The sequence below is a fragment of the Paralichthys olivaceus genome, chromosome 22, assembly GCF_024713975.1.
Source record: "Paralichthys olivaceus isolate ysfri-2021 chromosome 22, ASM2471397v2, whole genome shotgun sequence".
Classification (NCBI taxonomy): Eukaryota; Metazoa; Chordata; class Actinopteri; order Pleuronectiformes; family Paralichthyidae; genus Paralichthys; species Paralichthys olivaceus.
In genome coordinates this window covers 7543252-7560800 of record NC_091114.1, presented here as the reverse complement: position 1 = coordinate 7560800, position 17549 = coordinate 7543252, and the positions used below count along the sequence as shown (strand labels likewise).

Below are 17549 nucleotides of genomic sequence, written 5' to 3'. Positions count from 1 at the left end.
AGTGTTTTTCTTTTCTTCCATGCACCACATGACTGAGCTGCAAGATAAACTCATCATATCTTGACTTGTTCAAAATCCTTTATAGAACATTGTCCTTGCTTTACGCATTTGATTTCACAGAGAATATTCATATATATCCTATCTATAAAAAAAAATATCAAGCATATTTTGGGTACTGATTGTGTGCAGTTCGGAGCAGCTTGATGGGACTTTTGGGGCTTGGCAATAGGTGCTCTACTGAGTGCCATTACGTTTTTGTGGGTGTAATTTATCCCTGCTTGTGTTTATATTTGAAACTTTTTTACTTCATTGCTCCAAGTCTTAACCAGGACTTTGGGACCTTAATGATTAAATAAAGGATAAATAAAATCCATATTTTTTGTGGGGAGAACCTCAAATTCTTAATCAGAGAAAAGGTCAGAATCAAAACTCTAAATACACAAACACTGTCACTGTGAATGTATTTTACTATAGACCCAGAAATATGGCATTAGGAATTTACCTGCTATTAAGTGCTGCTCCACCTCTCCTCACCTTACCTTACCTCACCTCACCTCATCTCTCCAGAGAGGAAGGTGTTGAAAGATGGCAAGGAGAATGTTGTGAAAAGGGCCGAGGACAGAGGACATGAGGACAAATAAGGAAAGGAGGAGGGAGACTGGAAGGCGACAGGAGAGATGAGTGGGATTTGTGAGGCTTTGAAGAAGCGGCAGAAGGGAGAGGAGCGACGAGGTCGGTGTAAATAATGAGGGAGAGGAGTAGTTTTACATTATCAGTCTTTTAGACACAGTTGATCAGAGTTCTGTCTCAGCGTAAAGGCCATGCCTCACGCCGCAAGCTAATTTACACCCTGAAGGGACACCATCGCTCATTCACACAAACACACACACACTCACACACATGGACACACACACACACTAACGTTGAACAATTCCAGCCTAACTCTTACGTACTCTGAGAGAATGCTGCAATCATCCACATCCAAATGTGTTCCAGCTCAACACATAAGTGCAAATGCATAGCTGGATAAAAAAGCACACATGCACACACACACATGCACACACACACATGACAAAAATATGCATGAACAAGCAAGAGCACATAAGCACATGCAGACACTTTGCCCATACACACATTTCTCTGTAATAACCACAGTCCATGCATAACAGAGGATTCTGTGAGTCTCTGCATGTAATATCAAAGCACTTAATTAATGAACAAGATAGTGGGCTGTGCGCTCTTCTCTTCCTTTATTTAAAGGCAGCAGATTCTCTGTTCTATAACTTTTATTAGCCCTGTCCATTGGTTGGTTGGTTTATCAGCAGGACAACACAAAATCTACAGAACAGACATGGAGTGAGAGAGAACCCTTTCAATTTTAGCTTGTTTCACTGCCTTTAACATTTGAAAATGACCTTTTCATCAATTTCTCAGAGAATAATTAATGGATTAATGGAACAGGTAAATTAAGGGGACTAATATCTATCAGTGTGTGTTACTTGTTGCAGCTCAATTGATTTTAAGGGGATTGTTAGGCCTGAGTGACATTCATGTGTCTGTGAATTGTGCATTTGTTTGTGACAATGTTGTGCAAGCTCTGTGACACAGTGGTAATAAAAGTATCAGGCTCTCCCTAACTATTAATACAACCCATAGACCAGATAAAAAGATGGACGACATAACAGCTTGAAGTGAAGCCAAAGAATCTCGATTGCCACGTGGTGACTGGGTGACTAGGTCATAAAACCCACCTACTCCATGTAAGTGGAAGGGACATAGACCAAACTAAAAACCATTTTTCTCAAAGATGGTTTCTCTCATTTTAGGTCATTTTTATCACACTGACGTTTGTTCAGGTGTTTTTCAGCATCCAGTTAATCTAAATACTTTTTTTTTTAGCAATTACAGCAAATACAATGCATCTTGAAAAGGAAATAGAAGAAACAACATACAAAAACAAGCTTGATTGAAACAAGTACATAATACAAATTCACATAACGACAACAAAAGGCTTCAAAAAAGTCAATTAACATTGAAATTATATCTGATTCCAGGTCCCAGCACCTTTTTCAGACTAATATAGCGTAACTCCACATTCCATATTCCTTTCTTCTGACTAACTCTTCCATATTTCCTCTTCTCTCAGTTCAGCATCACACCATTACAGATTCAGTGCCTATTAACCCTCCCCCATCACCTTGTCATGTGTGTCTGTCAGCCTCCATATTCCCAAACAAACCACGATATCTTCAGAGGAAGCTACACGTCTACCCAGTTTCTATGGCAATGGGAGAAAAAGTGGAGCCTTGTGTCTTATACCGCTGTAACATAGCTGAGAACGATAAACGTCCCACAATGCATTGGCATGTTTGAAGACAGCAGTGGGAGCCATTTCTGCCTGCAGGATAATTGCAGTTTTCCATGAAATATTAACTGGGTTCTTAAGCATCACACTTGTGAAAGTGTAAAACATTATAGTCCTGTTCGCTTTATATGAATGTAATGAGTCTTGTTTTATTTCCATGTGAACTCGGTCCAAAAACATTATGTAAAACATTAAGACTTTAGTTCAGCTAAATCTAAAACCACTGGATATATAGAGTATGCACCCACACACTCTATTTCAGAAACTCTGGAGACCATTTATCATTTTATTATTTCCTTGTTACTACAGGCTAGCAAACTAGCTCTAATTAGAGATGCACTGAACGGGAACAGTGTAACACTCCCTTCACCAGTTAAGCTGTCTGGCTGTGGATGCCCACAGCCCAGCTTCTCATTTCAGTAGCGAGAAAAACCTCTTATCTGATCAGTCAAGTTATCGCCTACCAATACTAATTCCACAAACATCTGTCTGTATGTGGAATGCATATCTCATGAACCTTTAAACAAATCGAGTTTACACTTGGCATATCTATATTGAAAATTGCCAGAGAAAGTGCAGTGTCTGTGATTTGGACACCCGATAATTTCAATATTAATAAATATTGAATTAACAGTCGACCAGAGCTCTGTTACACTCAGTGGGGCCGGGGCAGTGTGCCTTCAGTCTGCGGACCAAGTTGAACGTGTCTTCTTGGATAAACCACAACAAAAAACTGAGTCAATCCGTGGGTCAAAAATCGCCACCATATAATTACCCTATACAAGTCGATATACAGGTCTAATCCGTCTCCATTCAACAAACCTATAAACTGTAAGCAACAGTGTTGCATTGTGTTCCAATATCTAACACGTGTTTCATTTTGATCACCATTATTTACTCTGTTATGTGTAGGATTATTTAAAAGATTAGTGTGACAACAACTATGGTGAGGATGTGTGAGACAGGCCAGAGAAAAAAAGGACACAATATCCCAAGGCACCTACAGGCTGGAGGACTTTTTTTTAGTTGGACATCTTTGTCAGAATGAAACGGACACTAGTATGGTGGAGGACCATGGAGGCCCTGATATATCAACCAAAGCTTTTGGATCCAGCCCCTGTAATCCCCAAAGCCAGAGCTCTTGGAGCTGAGCATGGTGTCCACGGTTTCCAACTGTAAAAGCAGTGTTTTGCTATCGAGGGACAGGCTGTCCTTAGATCTGAAACCGTTGCTAAGCCACACTGAAGGGACAGAATGCACACCAGCGGTGATTTTACAGCTGTCGAAAGCACAAGGCTGAACCCCTGCAGCAAAATTAAAAAATGCTGAAAGAAGTTCTAATCATAAACCAATAGCGTAAACTCATGAGAGTGAGCGAGGCTCTCGATAAGCATGCATTTGAAAATTAGCAGTTGCTGGGGGACGTGGGCAATCCACATCTATTCCATGATCCAACCACAATCTATACCATTTATCCTTTAAGGGTCAGCTGTTATTTTACGAGAGGACACCAGCCCATCACGGGGCCGACTTACGGAAACTGCTTTCATGTTAACATCCCACTCTAGCTAAAGAAAATTACAGAGGATAAAAACATTTGAGAGACCATGACATTTATCATCTGACACTTCACACTAAAGCCAAGACGTCACAAACCATATTTGTATTATAAAAGCACAAACTTACTGTATTTCACAATAAATATTACCAAATGTGCTTCTAGTTTTGTTCTGCCGTCATTTCACTTTCACTTCTTGTAATACCATCATTTCATGCTTTCGTAAAAGTATCATAAGGCTCAGAAACAAAACTCAATCACAAATACTAGCACACATGTTGGTGTTCTGAAGGAGCTGGTGAGATTAGAGAAACTATCTTCAGTAAGAAAAGGTTAATAGAGGCAAAATTCCCCAAATCCCATTTCAGAATCCTCCAGGCAGTCGACTCAAAAGTTGAACATGATTACACAGCAGCTCACTAATCAAGCCTTTCTGCTTTGTCTCTACGCTTATAAAGCATTGTGGGCTCCTGATTATTCACGAGCCAGCTCAGACTCTGTGTCAGGCCACCAAAGCTATTGTAAGTCATGCCGAGCATGGTCCACGGGGGAGCGGTGAAACAGAACGAAATGATGATGATGAGGACTGCGAGCAAATGAGCCTTGATCATCTGAAAGGAGTGAGATGAGCGTCGCAGCCACACTACATTACGTCTCTCTCCCACCTGCTGGAATAAGCAGGGTGACATATCCTCACCCGCTGGTACATACATCCACAATCACGCCCGGACACTTGAAATCACACCTATGGATCCAGAATCACATAAACATTGTTTGTCTGTCCACTTGAGGTTTTCAGCACTAACGGCCATACGAAGGCATCAAAGCATCCGTCACTATGGTGTTCTGGCCATTAGGCACGTCATCAATCACAACAAAAGTCAATTGCTAAGTGCTTATGTGACTCTGGGACCGACTGTTGTCGACTATAAACAAACCTTTGGCACAGTCGATATACTGTAGCATTCAAGGCTGTGTCCACTCACCAAAACAAAAACACACACACACATTTTAGCAGATACAAGCATTCAAAGTGAGTGACTCGCCAACATGATACACAGAAAAACACACACAGAGTCAGATGAGATGTGGACTACCTCCATCAGCATGCTGAGTTATTGATCAGTGTTGAAATGGAGCCGCTGATTAATCAGGGGGCAGAAACCAATCAGATCCATGACACACACACAAACACACACACACACATTTGTGATGTACGTCTTCACCACAGATGGAAAGATATTTTCCCACACCATTTCCAAGCTTTGTCTCCACTTCTGCAGTGTATTGCACAATTTGAATATAAAAACTAAAAAGGGGAAGTTGCTGCAGATGAAGTTTCACTACCGTCACTGTGAGAACATCACAAAATTTTTGTAGCACATGTGGGAAATTTTGCAACTCTCAAACCAAATCACTCAGTGTATTACACCGTAAATGGAAAAAACCCACACCCACCCACACAGGGCTAAACAGCAATCCTATTAAGACTTTGCAGTGATTTTCATTCATTGAAGGGAACCTAAACCAACCAAAAGCGCATCACTCATCCGAACCAGGACCTGAGAAATGATGTTTTGCCTCAGAGGGGCCCGTCCTAAATAAAAGTAGGAAAAATGACAACACACACACACACACACACACACAAACAGTTAAATTGTCACCTAACATGAAAACGTTGTCATGTTAATGTGTAATCGCTATAAACAATATATTAACTACAGTATAACCTCATCTCTGCTCTCCGTCTCATTCATGCATGTGCACACACATATCCTCGATTCAAATACACATGCGTGCATCCACCTGTGCTCTTTCTCTGAGTGTGTGTGCCTCATACACACGATCCAATATAACCTGGGGTGTTGCAAGAGCAATGGTACCAAAGTGCAATTCATCATTTCTGTCTCCTCTGTTTCTTCTCGCCTCAAGCAATACTGACCTTTCACTGTGATTCATATCACTATACAAACACACACACACACACACACACACAGACAAGTGTAAAGACTGCACACACATGTTGCAATTTATCAAAGGTTTTTTGTAAACACTCTAATCTAGTATTTTTTGCTTTAAATGATTTTTTGAAGCTGAAATGTATCCGTCCACTGAGTTAATGTCCATCAGTGATATAGTTAAATCATATGATGGCTTTTAAAGAATAGAAGTGGGATGATAAAAAATACATTGAATCCTTGGCATCGTGTTCCAGCTCCGATCCTTCAAATGGCTTCCATCTATCAAAACCTTTATTTTATTATTTCTATTGCAGATTTGCATTGTTATGCTGATATTACAGTTGTTTACTCTTGTTTCTGTTTTGCTGACTGGGACATGCTGGAGCCAGCAGTCAGTGTAAGTTCTCATTAGCATTCAATGGTTTGTTAATGTAATTGTGCTGCTCCCACCGCAGTGTTTTACAGCACTTTTCTAACTTTCCGAAAAGTTCAGTCAGAGTGGAGGAAAACTTGCAGAAGCTGAATGTAATCGCTAAGGACTTTTTTGTGTCCCAGAGTGCCCTGAGTGATGGAAAATCAACATGTCAAATTATATTTCCCAAAAATAGAACTAAAAAATCTACTTTTCCCCTTGATTTTCAGCTTGTTCTTGTTTCTGGGTAGGCTCTTAAGAGTTTTGTTACCACCTGGCTGAGACCAACAAGCAGCTTGTTTCTATCAAACTACATCAATTAAACAAGCGAAATGACGCCATCAGCCAGCAAGCTCTATATGAACTAGTTCAGTCGAGCAACCTAGATACACAAGTGGGGGGGGGGGTGAGATCGGGGGAAAGAAAAAAAAAGAGACAGGGAGAGAGTGAGAGAGAAAGAGACCAAGGGGGACAGTGAGTGAGAGAAGAAGATGGACAAACAGTGAAGGCGACACAAGGGGAGAGAAATGGAGTGAAGGGAATGGGAGAATAAAAGGGGGAGACACTGAGAGTTTGTGAGTTGGTGAAATGAGTGAGATGGGCGAGAGGATTGAGGCAACGAGGGAGACAAATCTACTAATGCAGATAGCGTGTAGTCTCATCTGAGCAGAGAATGCGGCTTGTTTTTGTGCCGTGTTATGCCTCTCCATCCAATTTCCTGTCTCCCATCACTGTCAAAACAAAACAAATAAAATCTTTAAGGAGGATGGATCACTCCGTTCCTCTTGAAAAAGATGGAAGGGAAAACAGAGGCACGGAGCAGAGCCACTGAACGCGTCACCTGGTCGAATAATTATTGTGCGGGATATAAATGTCATTTGCTACAACACAATGACTGTGACTGGCAGGTTGATATGTGACCTGAGGGCCCTCTCATACAAAATTTAAATATGATTAAAAAATATATGCTATGGCAAAAACTGACAAAACTCTTTAAAAAATACTCAGTGTAAAATCTTTATAAATTGCATACTAATAGCTGGATTGAGAAATACTGATATACTAGAAATAATAAATAAATAAAAGATAAATGTATTGAGACTGAAATAATCATCATAAAACATCAAAATGTATAGTTTAACAAATGATGCCAGAGAAAACTGAGAAAATGTCTGTCTCCTTGTTTATGCTGGAAAGGAGGTCATCACTGTCAACAATCTAAGCAATTTTATATACTTAAAAAATGTATTAATTTATATTTCAAACATATTATTTATATAAAATTATATATATCTGTAGCAAATACTTATAGTGATATCCAATCAAATTCATGTAGTTTATTAAAATGTATGGATTATTGTTGCTTCACATTCATCAGATTTATATTTAAGGTACTTTTCACTTTGTAAAAATATCTGTATTTTTTAAAATGTTACGTGTTTACTCTAAATTTCATCAGGAGGCAGATCCAGGATTTTTTTAACATTGCAAGATAGAGTGATTTTAAACATGTTTGAATAATTAATGTCTCTTGATGGAAAGAATCAGGCAGATTAAGGGGAACTGATATCTAAGAGTGTGTGACATTTGGTGCATCTTAATTGAATTACGGGGACAGTTTAGCCTTGGCAGAGATATGCGCTCTACGGAGTGCCATTGTAGTTTTAGAAGTAATCAGTAACAAGAGGGGAATTGGTCCACTGATCCAATCATAGTGGGCAGTTAACATTAGACCCCGCCCCCTGCAGTTGTAGTCAAAGAAACAACTCAAATGGATTCAGACGAGAATACAGCTGAGACTCGGCTATAATGATGTAGGACACTGCTGCATTGGTGAATAGGCTACACTTTGCTTTCACTTTTATTCTTAATACTTAAAAGTATTTTTCAAGCAGGGTATTGCTTACTTTTACTCAAGTACAAAAATGAATGTGGTACTTTGGCTTGAGTAACTGCAAATGTTTGAGTTCTTCCTCAACCAATGTGTCTTTCACAACTGAATTTCCATCTCGTGTTACAGAAAAATTTGATTTAATTGCCACAGGCATTGGAAATGCAGTATGCTGTATATGGCACTGTATGGGGGCTTTATGTTAACTCACTGAGCCATGGCATTAAGTTCTGCTGCAGGCACAGCGTCACACATAGTGCACATAAACTGATTAGCCAACAAAAGCAAATTTACTGCAGACAATCAACGCAGCTTTGTAATAATGCTTAGAGTGGGTGAGGTTGTGCCAAAGCCTTCCCACTGATCTATGATTTAGTTGCAGCAAAGTGTGAGATTCAAGAAATTAAAGGTGAAGGTTTTAAGAATCAGGAACATTACTGAATTGCTTTTTCTGTAGAAAAGAAATATCCATTCTGAATCATTAGACAAGCATGTGCAAGTGTACCCCTTAGCAGAGTTCACATATGGAGCACATATGTTCCAGATCATCCTGCATATACATCTACAGCATCTTTATGAACGCACACACACACGTACCACGTCAACCACATGAAAACAACCAAAAACTGACAATATTAGAGGGTTGAACATGGGCTGGACAAGAGTGTGTGTGGCTCGTGACCAGATAAAGAACAGGCACAGGGTGGGAGCATGTGTGTGTCCTATAAATTCAGGGTAAAGATTAAATATAGCTTTCATCCTGCTTTTTACCTTTTAGCCTAGTCATATTCATAGTGGAAGTCAGATTATTTTACTATTTATAGTTTTTCTCCCAAATAATTTGGGTAATTTTTGCTGAGATTTAATTTGATTGTGTATAAAGATGGACGATGCATCGCTGCTTCCTCCCACTATGTAGAATGAAAAATTCATGCCAAACACTGACATTTTGCACATTTGGAGAGTCTGTTCAGTATTTCTATCAGGGGATGGAGCACAGTAGCGCACTCGACCAATCGTGAGTCAGTCTCAGCTGTTAATCATGAAATTTCACCTTACAAATTAAAACCAAACAAAAATTTGCACTTGAACAAACATCCGTGTGATGAGAAATACCTGAAATGACAAAAAACTTTTTTTTTTAAATTTATTTAACACATATTTTGACTTTTTTTTTCTCGATCAAGATGCTTTGGCTTCACTTGGGGGGAGCAGCCATCTTTATATCTATATAGCTTCCAGGCTTAAGCTAAGCTAAGCTACCCAGCGTCATAGTGAAGCTTAAGATTTAGTTCACAGGTATGAGTGATATCGATCCCAACCCCTTCTTCAACAAACAAGAGTTTTATTTGCTCTGGGAAAAGAGAGTAAGATAGTTCCTCAAACTTTGAAGAAATTCTTCACATGTCAGAAGAACAGATTACATGTCTTGTTGAGCTGGACATTCATGTATTTTTATCCAGCCCAGGAGCAAGCCAGGAATCCATTTTTAGTCCTGAACTGAAGTTTAAGAAGAGCTGGGTTACAGGAGCAGCAGGTTTACACAGGGGCGGAGTGAATGTAATTAGAAAGCTGCCATATGTCAGCCTTGTGATCAGTTATACAGCGAGGGAGCGGTCCGATTATAATGAGCATGTACCAAGAGCGATGATGAAAGGGCTTAGGTTGAATATGTGGACTGGAGGAGTGTATTCTCTTCGACATACTGTACCATTCTAATTTCTTCCAAAATGCTCAAGCATTTCTTCTGCGCTCTTCACCTTAACTCTCTCTTTCTCTATGCACTCTCTCACATACTTCTGTCATGGCTTCACTTCTCATCATCTGTTGCTTTATCTCTCTCTCTCTTTGTCTGCATCTCTCCCTCTCCCCATGTCTGGTGCACACTGTCTGCATTTTAGATGTGCTTCCCATCTTTTTTGAAATTGGGAAACCGAATCATCCTCTCTTTTTTTACACCACTCCTCCCATCCCATCTCTCTCTTCTCTCCCGCGTCAAATAATTCAAAACGTGCTCTGCATCTTCCTCCGCACCCACGCTGAGCTAACTGACTGAACCTGGGTCTGCACAGAGGGGAGAATATTTGAAAGGACAGTGAGTGAAGCTGCAGCGGTGGTGGCAGACAAGCTGTGCCCTGGCACTGAATTGGAAGGAACATTTCGGGAGCCACTTGGATATACTGTCGCATTTGCTCTCAAGCAGCCACACACACACACACACACACAAACACACACACACAGGCACACTCTTGCACACTGAGTGGTGGTTTGGAGACAGTGTGGGCGTGCATACGCCTCCGTTTCCCAAAATAACCGCCAGATGAGGGGCACAGAGGCAGGGCGAGGTTGGTACAGGGAGATATAAATGGATGCTAATTGTATGGCTCCTCCAGATTACACTCAAATCCTGCAGTCGTATACACAAACATGTGTGAGTCCGTGTTTAGTATGCGTGTGTACATGATTCTGCTAGTATATGAGAGTGTGTAAGATCAGCTTTTGTCACTCACACACGCACAGCCTCTTACGCACGGTGGTTTTATGGCTTAAGTTGGTGCATACATGGCTTGACTTTGCCACACACACACACACGCACGCACACACGCTAACACGCACACACAGATTAAAATGGATAATAATTGCATGGTTCTCAAACTGCATCCAAATCCAACCAAAAGGAGAACTCCAGTGTATTATCTCTATAATCCCTCCATAAATACAGTTCAAAAGAAGCAACTCTCAACAATGATCTTCAAGAGCTGCTTCATGCATACGTCAGTGTATGAAAGGCTGACTGTGCAAACTTTGCACTACATGTTAGTCTAAGCTTAGAAACTCACATTTGTTCCATTTGGATGCACTGAATTAGAAAAAGCCCTTTGACATTGAATACGTCACAGCATTGTTTCAATGACTGACTTTGCCAAATTAATTCAGTTTATTTCTAGTGTCTAATATAATAGGGGGAGAGAGCAGAATGACATTGGGGAGGTGAAGAACAGGCTCTGGATTAAAAATGTTAGATAATTACATGGCTGAGTCTCCTGTGTTGACGTGAGGAAAGTGCAAGAGAGCAAAGCAAAGCACATACCCATACAGTGCTGCTTTACTGTAACGGTTCTGTATAAAGAAGAGGAATGTAACCCATTAATCAGCTTTTCAGGGGATGAGAAACACTTTTTTCTGATGATGTCACAATGCAATTTTCATGCCTGACACTATGACACGTTTTTGCAGCAATAATGCTACTAGAGTAATCAACTGCAATTGAAAGACATTCAAAATAAGCTATTTGCTCGTATTGTTTCCAAGAAAGCTCACAACCTGTGACAGGAGGTAGGAGATGAGGCAGTGCGACCAAAGATAAACACTCAGTAAAACACACACACAAGTGAATCAGTTTGTAGTCCTACCTCCCCACCTGCTGCTCATGCGAGGTATGACAGCTAACAACAGCCTGGAGGATTTTCTGTCTTCCATGTGTCCCAGCCATAGGGTCCCAGCACTAGAGAAAGCAGAGAAGATAAAAGAAGAGCTTAACCTTAAGACCTTCGAGGAACTGAATGTTAATGTGATTCCTCCTCGATATGAATCAATTAAAAATAACTTTACCGGATGATTATTACATGTCATGTAATGACAAGAGCAAATCTCACATAAAAATTTATCACAGAAACATTATCATAGTGGGGGGGAAGAGTGGAACGGACTTCCAAAGGCCCAAAGGGGAGGGGGGCCTTAAAAAGCCTGAATGATTATAATATTTTTAATATTATTCATCTAATTTATAAGTGCTTAATGGAAACGGTTGAAACTGGCTGAATAAATCGACTGATTGACTGAAATTTATATCTAAAAATCGTAGAGGCACCCTGAGGTCACCTGCCTCACCCCTACAAAATAACGGTTTAGTCGAAGCGACTGACTGACTGCTGGAGAAGTGGTGTTCAGCATGTCAAGAAAGCAAACGGAAAGTCTGGGAATCAGAAAATAAAAAATATAAAAAATAAATACTAGTTAGTTAGTTGGTTCTTACGAGGTAGGTTGTTCTTCATCTCTGTGTGTCAGTTTGTTTCATTAATGGCAAGATGTAACAAAGTGAGAGATTACACCCCATTTATAAATGAATACTTAATGGGAGGAAAGCTGTATTTTAAAAATGACTTAGGGGGTTAGAAAACTAAGATGGTATTTTTAAGGTCTGTTTTATACTTGAGAAATAATTGAATACATAAAGTAACTGTCGGTAAAAGTCTGAGAAAGGAGGACAGAAATGCAGCGAGATTTCATATTGTGCATAATTAAGCATATCAGATCATTATTACTTATACCAGATGTGGTATGTACTGTTCATTAGTGAGACAAGAAGGGGGCCCACAGATACTGCTTGTGTATAGGGCCCAGAATCGTGTGCTACGCCCCCTGGTGGTGAGTAGATAATGAGTGAATGTTCATGTTTTGGGTGAATTATCCCTTTAATTTGCAGTTGAGTGAATTTGGCTTCACTTTTGGGGATCTGTCATATTTATATATCAATTCTAACACACAGAAAGTCAAGCCTGACTTGTGACGGTGTGAAATCGCGCTGCGCCTCTACCCCGCACACTACGGTCACCCGCGGGGGACAAACAAAGCCCCGGCCCTGTCCTAGCTCGCAACAGTGACGTCAGCGCGCCGCGGCGTTGCGGTGACGCGCGGCGATTGGGTGAGCGCGGAGCTAAAGTGAGCAGCTCGGCGAGGAAAAGATAAGACAGCGACAATAACAGCAGCTGCAGAGGCCGCGGGACGCCCCGCCAACGCAAGCCCACACTCCCGGACTCTCACCGCACATCAACTCGGGTAAGAGACCCGGTGTGAAGGTTAGTTCTTCGGTCCCTGACGCGGTTAGCTAGCAGCCAAGCCGCAGCGGCCGCCCCGCAGGAAGTTTCTTTTGTCCTCCTCAGTCAACAACAACAACAAGCGAGTTGACCGGAGAGGAGGAAGAGGAAGGTGTGATGGCTGGTGTGTCAGCAGTGTACCAACAAGTTAGTTTGAGTAAATGCGGCCGTGTGTTGTAAAAACAGGTCGCTCATCTGTCGGGTTGTTACACTCTGAATACCTTTGGACCGGCTAATATCAGGGTTAGCAGAGATAGCCCGCAGGGTGTGTTAGCCATACAACACATGATGCCATTTTATAAGACTTGTCATGAGCACATGCACTGTTTGACAACATAATGGTTGGACAGCTGTCATGTATTAACAGTTTTATTCTATATTCTCTCTATTGTAGCTTCTTATGATGGAGGTATGCAGGGACAGATGATGTTTTGGTGATCACATGTATGAACAACATGCTTTATGTCTGTTTTCTAGTTCTCCCAGACACATCAACACCACTGTTAACTCCACTGTGATCTCAATAACTCCACATGTGTACAACACGTGTACGTCCTTGTCTGTCATTCACTGTACTTAAAGGTTTATACTGATATCATGTTTCTATTCCCCCCCCCCCAGATGCCTCAATGGCTGCAAACTTCACCATTTCAGACAGCGAGTCGGAGCCGTCGGAGGAGGTAGAGGAAGCAGAAATGAGCCAATCATCGACTGAGCCAGAGCATCAGGTTCTTCAGCGCCACAACCTCACCTTACCTGAGCTCAGAATAGCAGGTAGGAAACCCCAGAGGACTAAGAGTTTCTCTGTGCCTTTTTCTTAATATAATCCTAATCAGTTACCTTTTTCTCTCCCGATGTAGCAACTGGTAGAATCAGGCTGAACTCAGAGTCCCACGCCTCCACTGTCTCACGAGACGAGGAGCTCCAAACCAGGGCGGACGAGGAAGTCGGCACGCCCACCGACGGCGCTCCATTCCGAGGACGGTCCAAGTCGGCTCCCCCTGCACTGTGGGCGGCAAAGAAGTACGGCCAGAAGCTCCGGAGGATGAGCGACGAGTTTGACAGCCTGCTAGACAAAGGGGTGAGAATGGAGGGGTCAAAATACGAATGAGGGGTTTAGAAGGGTTTATAAAAACACAGACTCTAGATATACAGTATTGGCATAGGTGGCAAAAGAGACAAGAATCCAGTGTTTTCTGTGCATTGAAACTATTTGCGTCCCTTACACTGGAATGGTAGCATTAAAATGGTTTAAAAGAAGAAAGAAGTGAGTGCAGTTCGACTGATATGGATGTTTGGTGGCCAAAACCGTTATTAGGGAGAAAAAAATGTCCCATACTGTTATTTTGGGCGATCTGTTATGTTGAAAAATGTGTCTATGATTCATAAGAGATTGTAATCAATCCAACCCTTATGATAAAGAACTATAAATATATTAATATAATAATACATTATTACACAGCCATACATGTACATGATTTTTGCATTGTTTATTCTGAAAAATAATTGTTTTAATATTGGTAAATATTAACTCTGTTAAGTTGTTGGCGCTAAAGGAAAAGGATCAGGTTATGCCAGTTGTGCCTGCTGATCTAGAATGACTTCATCCAATAAGGAAAATATGAAACAAAACTTTCTTTATTGTATTTTAACTACGTGTTTGTTTGTTTTTAAACCTAACACTGTGTCATCGCTTCTTGCAGGCAATGAGGAAGGTGAAGAGTGCCGGGACGGCCAAACAGATGCACCACTCTAAAAGCTGGTGGAGCTACCTCTTCAGTCACCAGGAGATTGAGGGAGAGAACAGCCACCTTGAGAATCACACTCACCGCACTGAGTAGGCACTGAGGGTGGATATAAGAGCAACTTAGGGGAATCAATGGGAACAAGAAGAAGAGAAGAAAGCAATGGGGAAGCCAATTGAACAATTGTGATTGAGAGCAGTGAGCTCTGCTCTGAGTAGAAATGGAAGAAAGGTTGGTTTGATCAAAAGGCTCCAAAGACTCCAAACACAAAGGCATGGCTAAACGGGACAAGTAGTACATAGTACTGAGGTTCTAAAGCCTCTAGTCATGTACATTTTAAAACTAAATTCATATAAATTGTGTGTTTTTTGTTGGTTGTGATGTGAACAACACTGTTAGGCAGCTCACTGTGAACTGGTCAAATGTGAGATGAGCATGAGGACAGACCTGTGGCTTTCCAAACCCACCGTACATACGGATGGAAGGACGGCCAGAGAGAAGAGAGACGACCTCTTTAAAACGCAGCAAAAGAATAAAATGAGGGGACTAGAAAGGTGAACTATCAGTAAGTAAAAGACACTCAACCGTTTCAATTTTCTCACATCAACACTATGCAATATACTGTAGATGGAGAGATAAATGAGCTGAAAACAAAACGTGACTGAGGCCACCGTGAATGCTGTTAGAACTTCCTTCCTTCCTCATTTTCTTGAGGATATGTCAAGTCAGTGTGATGCTTGTTTTAATCCAAATGTTGGTGCTTGGATCGCACAAGATATCACTGTATTGTGCCAAAATAATTTTCAGGCAACAGAAGTGAGGAGAGAGTGTAAAAAAAGGAAGGATCTTCTTTAAGTATTCAACTCAGGGGGCCTTTCTCCAACTTCCTGTTCTGCTACCAGAACTCTTTCTGCCACTGTACTCGACTATCACCAACTGCTTTATATCTCAAATTTATCAAACGAACAATCTTGTACAAGGACAATCTTTGACAATGCAGAAAAAAATATCTTTTGTACAACTTCAGGGTTAGATTATATCGGAGGAAAATGACATTAAACAGACGTATACAAAAGAAAAGAAAGCACAAACCCATATGAATCTATCTTTTTAAATCCTTGAATGAGCAAAAAATAAAACAGACTTAGTAATTTTTATGTGTAAATATTGTGTTAATATTTTATCAAATGGCATTGGATGAGGGGTTATACGTGGCGTGGTTTTAGCTAGAAACTAATTCCACGAGTTCCTATTTTATAAGTCTGGCCAACCCAGCAATAGGCAATGTACAATCCATGGCTGTTGTGATAAATGTTATGTGCTTATTTAAAAGTTGTGGGTGGTGACGGAGTAACTACTGTGCAAGGTTTTAAACACACAAGCCTTTGGGCCCATTTACTCAGCAACCTGTGCAAATAGAAGACGGATTCAGAGAGTTCAGCCCCATCTGCTTCTTGCAATCCTGTCATGTTTATATAAGAATTAAATGTGGGGCGGGTTTTGACTTTGACCTGCATTGCGGTGTGAATAAAATGGGATAAAGCTGTTAAGAGTGCTGATCTAATTTCCTTTTGAAGATTCCTTGGCACATTTACCCAAAATACTACCTTTATTTAAGTTCTAATTGTTCATATGAATCATTATACAACTAAGATCCGCACCTCTAAACAGCTTGGTAATCGATTCGGCTATTTGTGATTTGTTTATCAATATGTGATTATAGGAAATGGTAATAGGTTTGTTCTCCTTGTGTCTTTCTCTCGACTCGTATGGTCGAGTCGTGGTGTGCTCAGCTGTGCAGGTCAAGGGCTGCGTTTGTTATCGAAAAATAACCTTTGCTACAGCTTTTTTTTATACATTAAAAAAACATGTCTAGGACAATTTTTAATCACATTAGAGATCGTGACAATCTGAATGACACCAACCGTTTTTTCTAAGATTTGTCCAAGTGTACTGTGTGTTTTTGTAAGATGATGAGTTGACTGAAATATACGAGCAACCGTTTACAATGAATTAATATCTGGTATAAAGCTCCTAACACAATTAGAATATTCTGTTTGAGTCAAACTGCTAACTCCACTGTTTAATGATATGAGATAGAAACAGCGGAGTCAGGAATGAGTGTTAAAGTGATAACAGTACTTCTAACATGTCACTACCTGTACATCTACATATACAAGTACTGCAGTTAGCAGCTGTGTGGTGTTGTGAACTTGGGACCAGATAAAACTGTTTCGCTCCTTACAATACAGTTCAGCTGAAATTTAAAAGATTATAAATATTCTTATGAACTGCCTTGAACATGCTGGTACCTGCGACGTGACACCACACAGGCGGCCTTGTGTCTTTACCTAATCTACTGCCTTAAATAGTCACAGCTCACTGTCACACATTACTCAAGAAAGAAGCACAATAACGTGGTGGTGCGTTCACTATCGCACTTTTTAGTTGAAGTCGCGTGACCAGTAATGGTTTTGACTTTGAAAACACTTGTGACGGTGAACACACCCCTGAAGAAAAACCTGCCGTGGTATCTTGAGTTCTGCAACCATCCTTAGTATTACTTGAATCTAGAGACGTGTTTCGGAGAAAACTGAATTTTTAATATTCCCCTTTTATTTTTTTTGTTGGATTCATTTTCAATGACTTTTGTACATGTATTTTCTCTACAGCTGTCTAACTTCTGGTATATGCTGTCCTGAATAAATACTTTTAAGAGTGGTTTTCAAGTGGATGTCGT

General features: G+C 40.6%; 2 protein-coding genes across 4 annotated transcripts in view; one reads left to right on the top strand and one right to left on the bottom strand.

Annotated features, from left to right (window-relative positions):
* The window catches only part of slc8a4b (solute carrier family 8 member 4b), a 99270-nt gene extending 85225 nt beyond the window's left edge, over nt 1-14045 (bottom strand). Inside the window, exons 1-2 of one of the 2 annotated variants that reach the window (XM_069518202.1) lie at nt 13905-14045; nt 11601-11692 (exon numbers count right to left, since the gene is read on the bottom strand). The gene's annotated coding sequence lies outside the window, so the exon portion shown is untranslated. The remainder of the gene's footprint in view (nt 1-11600; nt 11693-13904) is intronic. The other variant, XM_069518203.1, reaches the window with a different exon arrangement.
* On the top strand, nt 5384-17530 carry badb (BCL2 associated agonist of cell death b). Of its 2 annotated transcripts, none has more exons than XM_020095653.2 (5): nt 5384-5530; nt 12737-13026; nt 13686-13838; nt 13925-14145; nt 14768-17530. In XM_020095653.2, exons 3-5 carry the CDS (start codon nt 13694-13696, stop codon nt 14903-14905), a joined length of 504 nt encoding a protein of 167 aa, XP_019951212.2. In that variant the 5' UTR covers nt 5384-5530; nt 12737-13026; nt 13686-13693; the 3' UTR covers nt 14906-17530. The 2 variants fall into 2 exon arrangements, with proteins under 2 accessions (XP_019951212.2, XP_019951213.2); XM_020095654.2 differs by having other exon boundaries at nt 12737-13046.
* Nucleotides 17531-17549: the final 19 nt, after the last annotated feature.

Coding starts and splice junctions, on each gene's coding strand:
- badb (XM_020095653.2), top strand. CDS start 13,694: ATGGCTGCAAACTTCACCATTTCAGACAGCGAGTCGGAGCCGTCGGAG. Junction 13,839..13,924: donor ACCTGAGCTCAGAATAGCAG/GTAGGAAACCCC, acceptor CTCCCGATGTAG/CAACTGGTAGAATCAGGCTG. Junction 14,146..14,767: donor ACAGCCTGCTAGACAAAGGG/GTGAGAATGGAG, acceptor CGCTTCTTGCAG/GCAATGAGGAAGGTGAAGAG.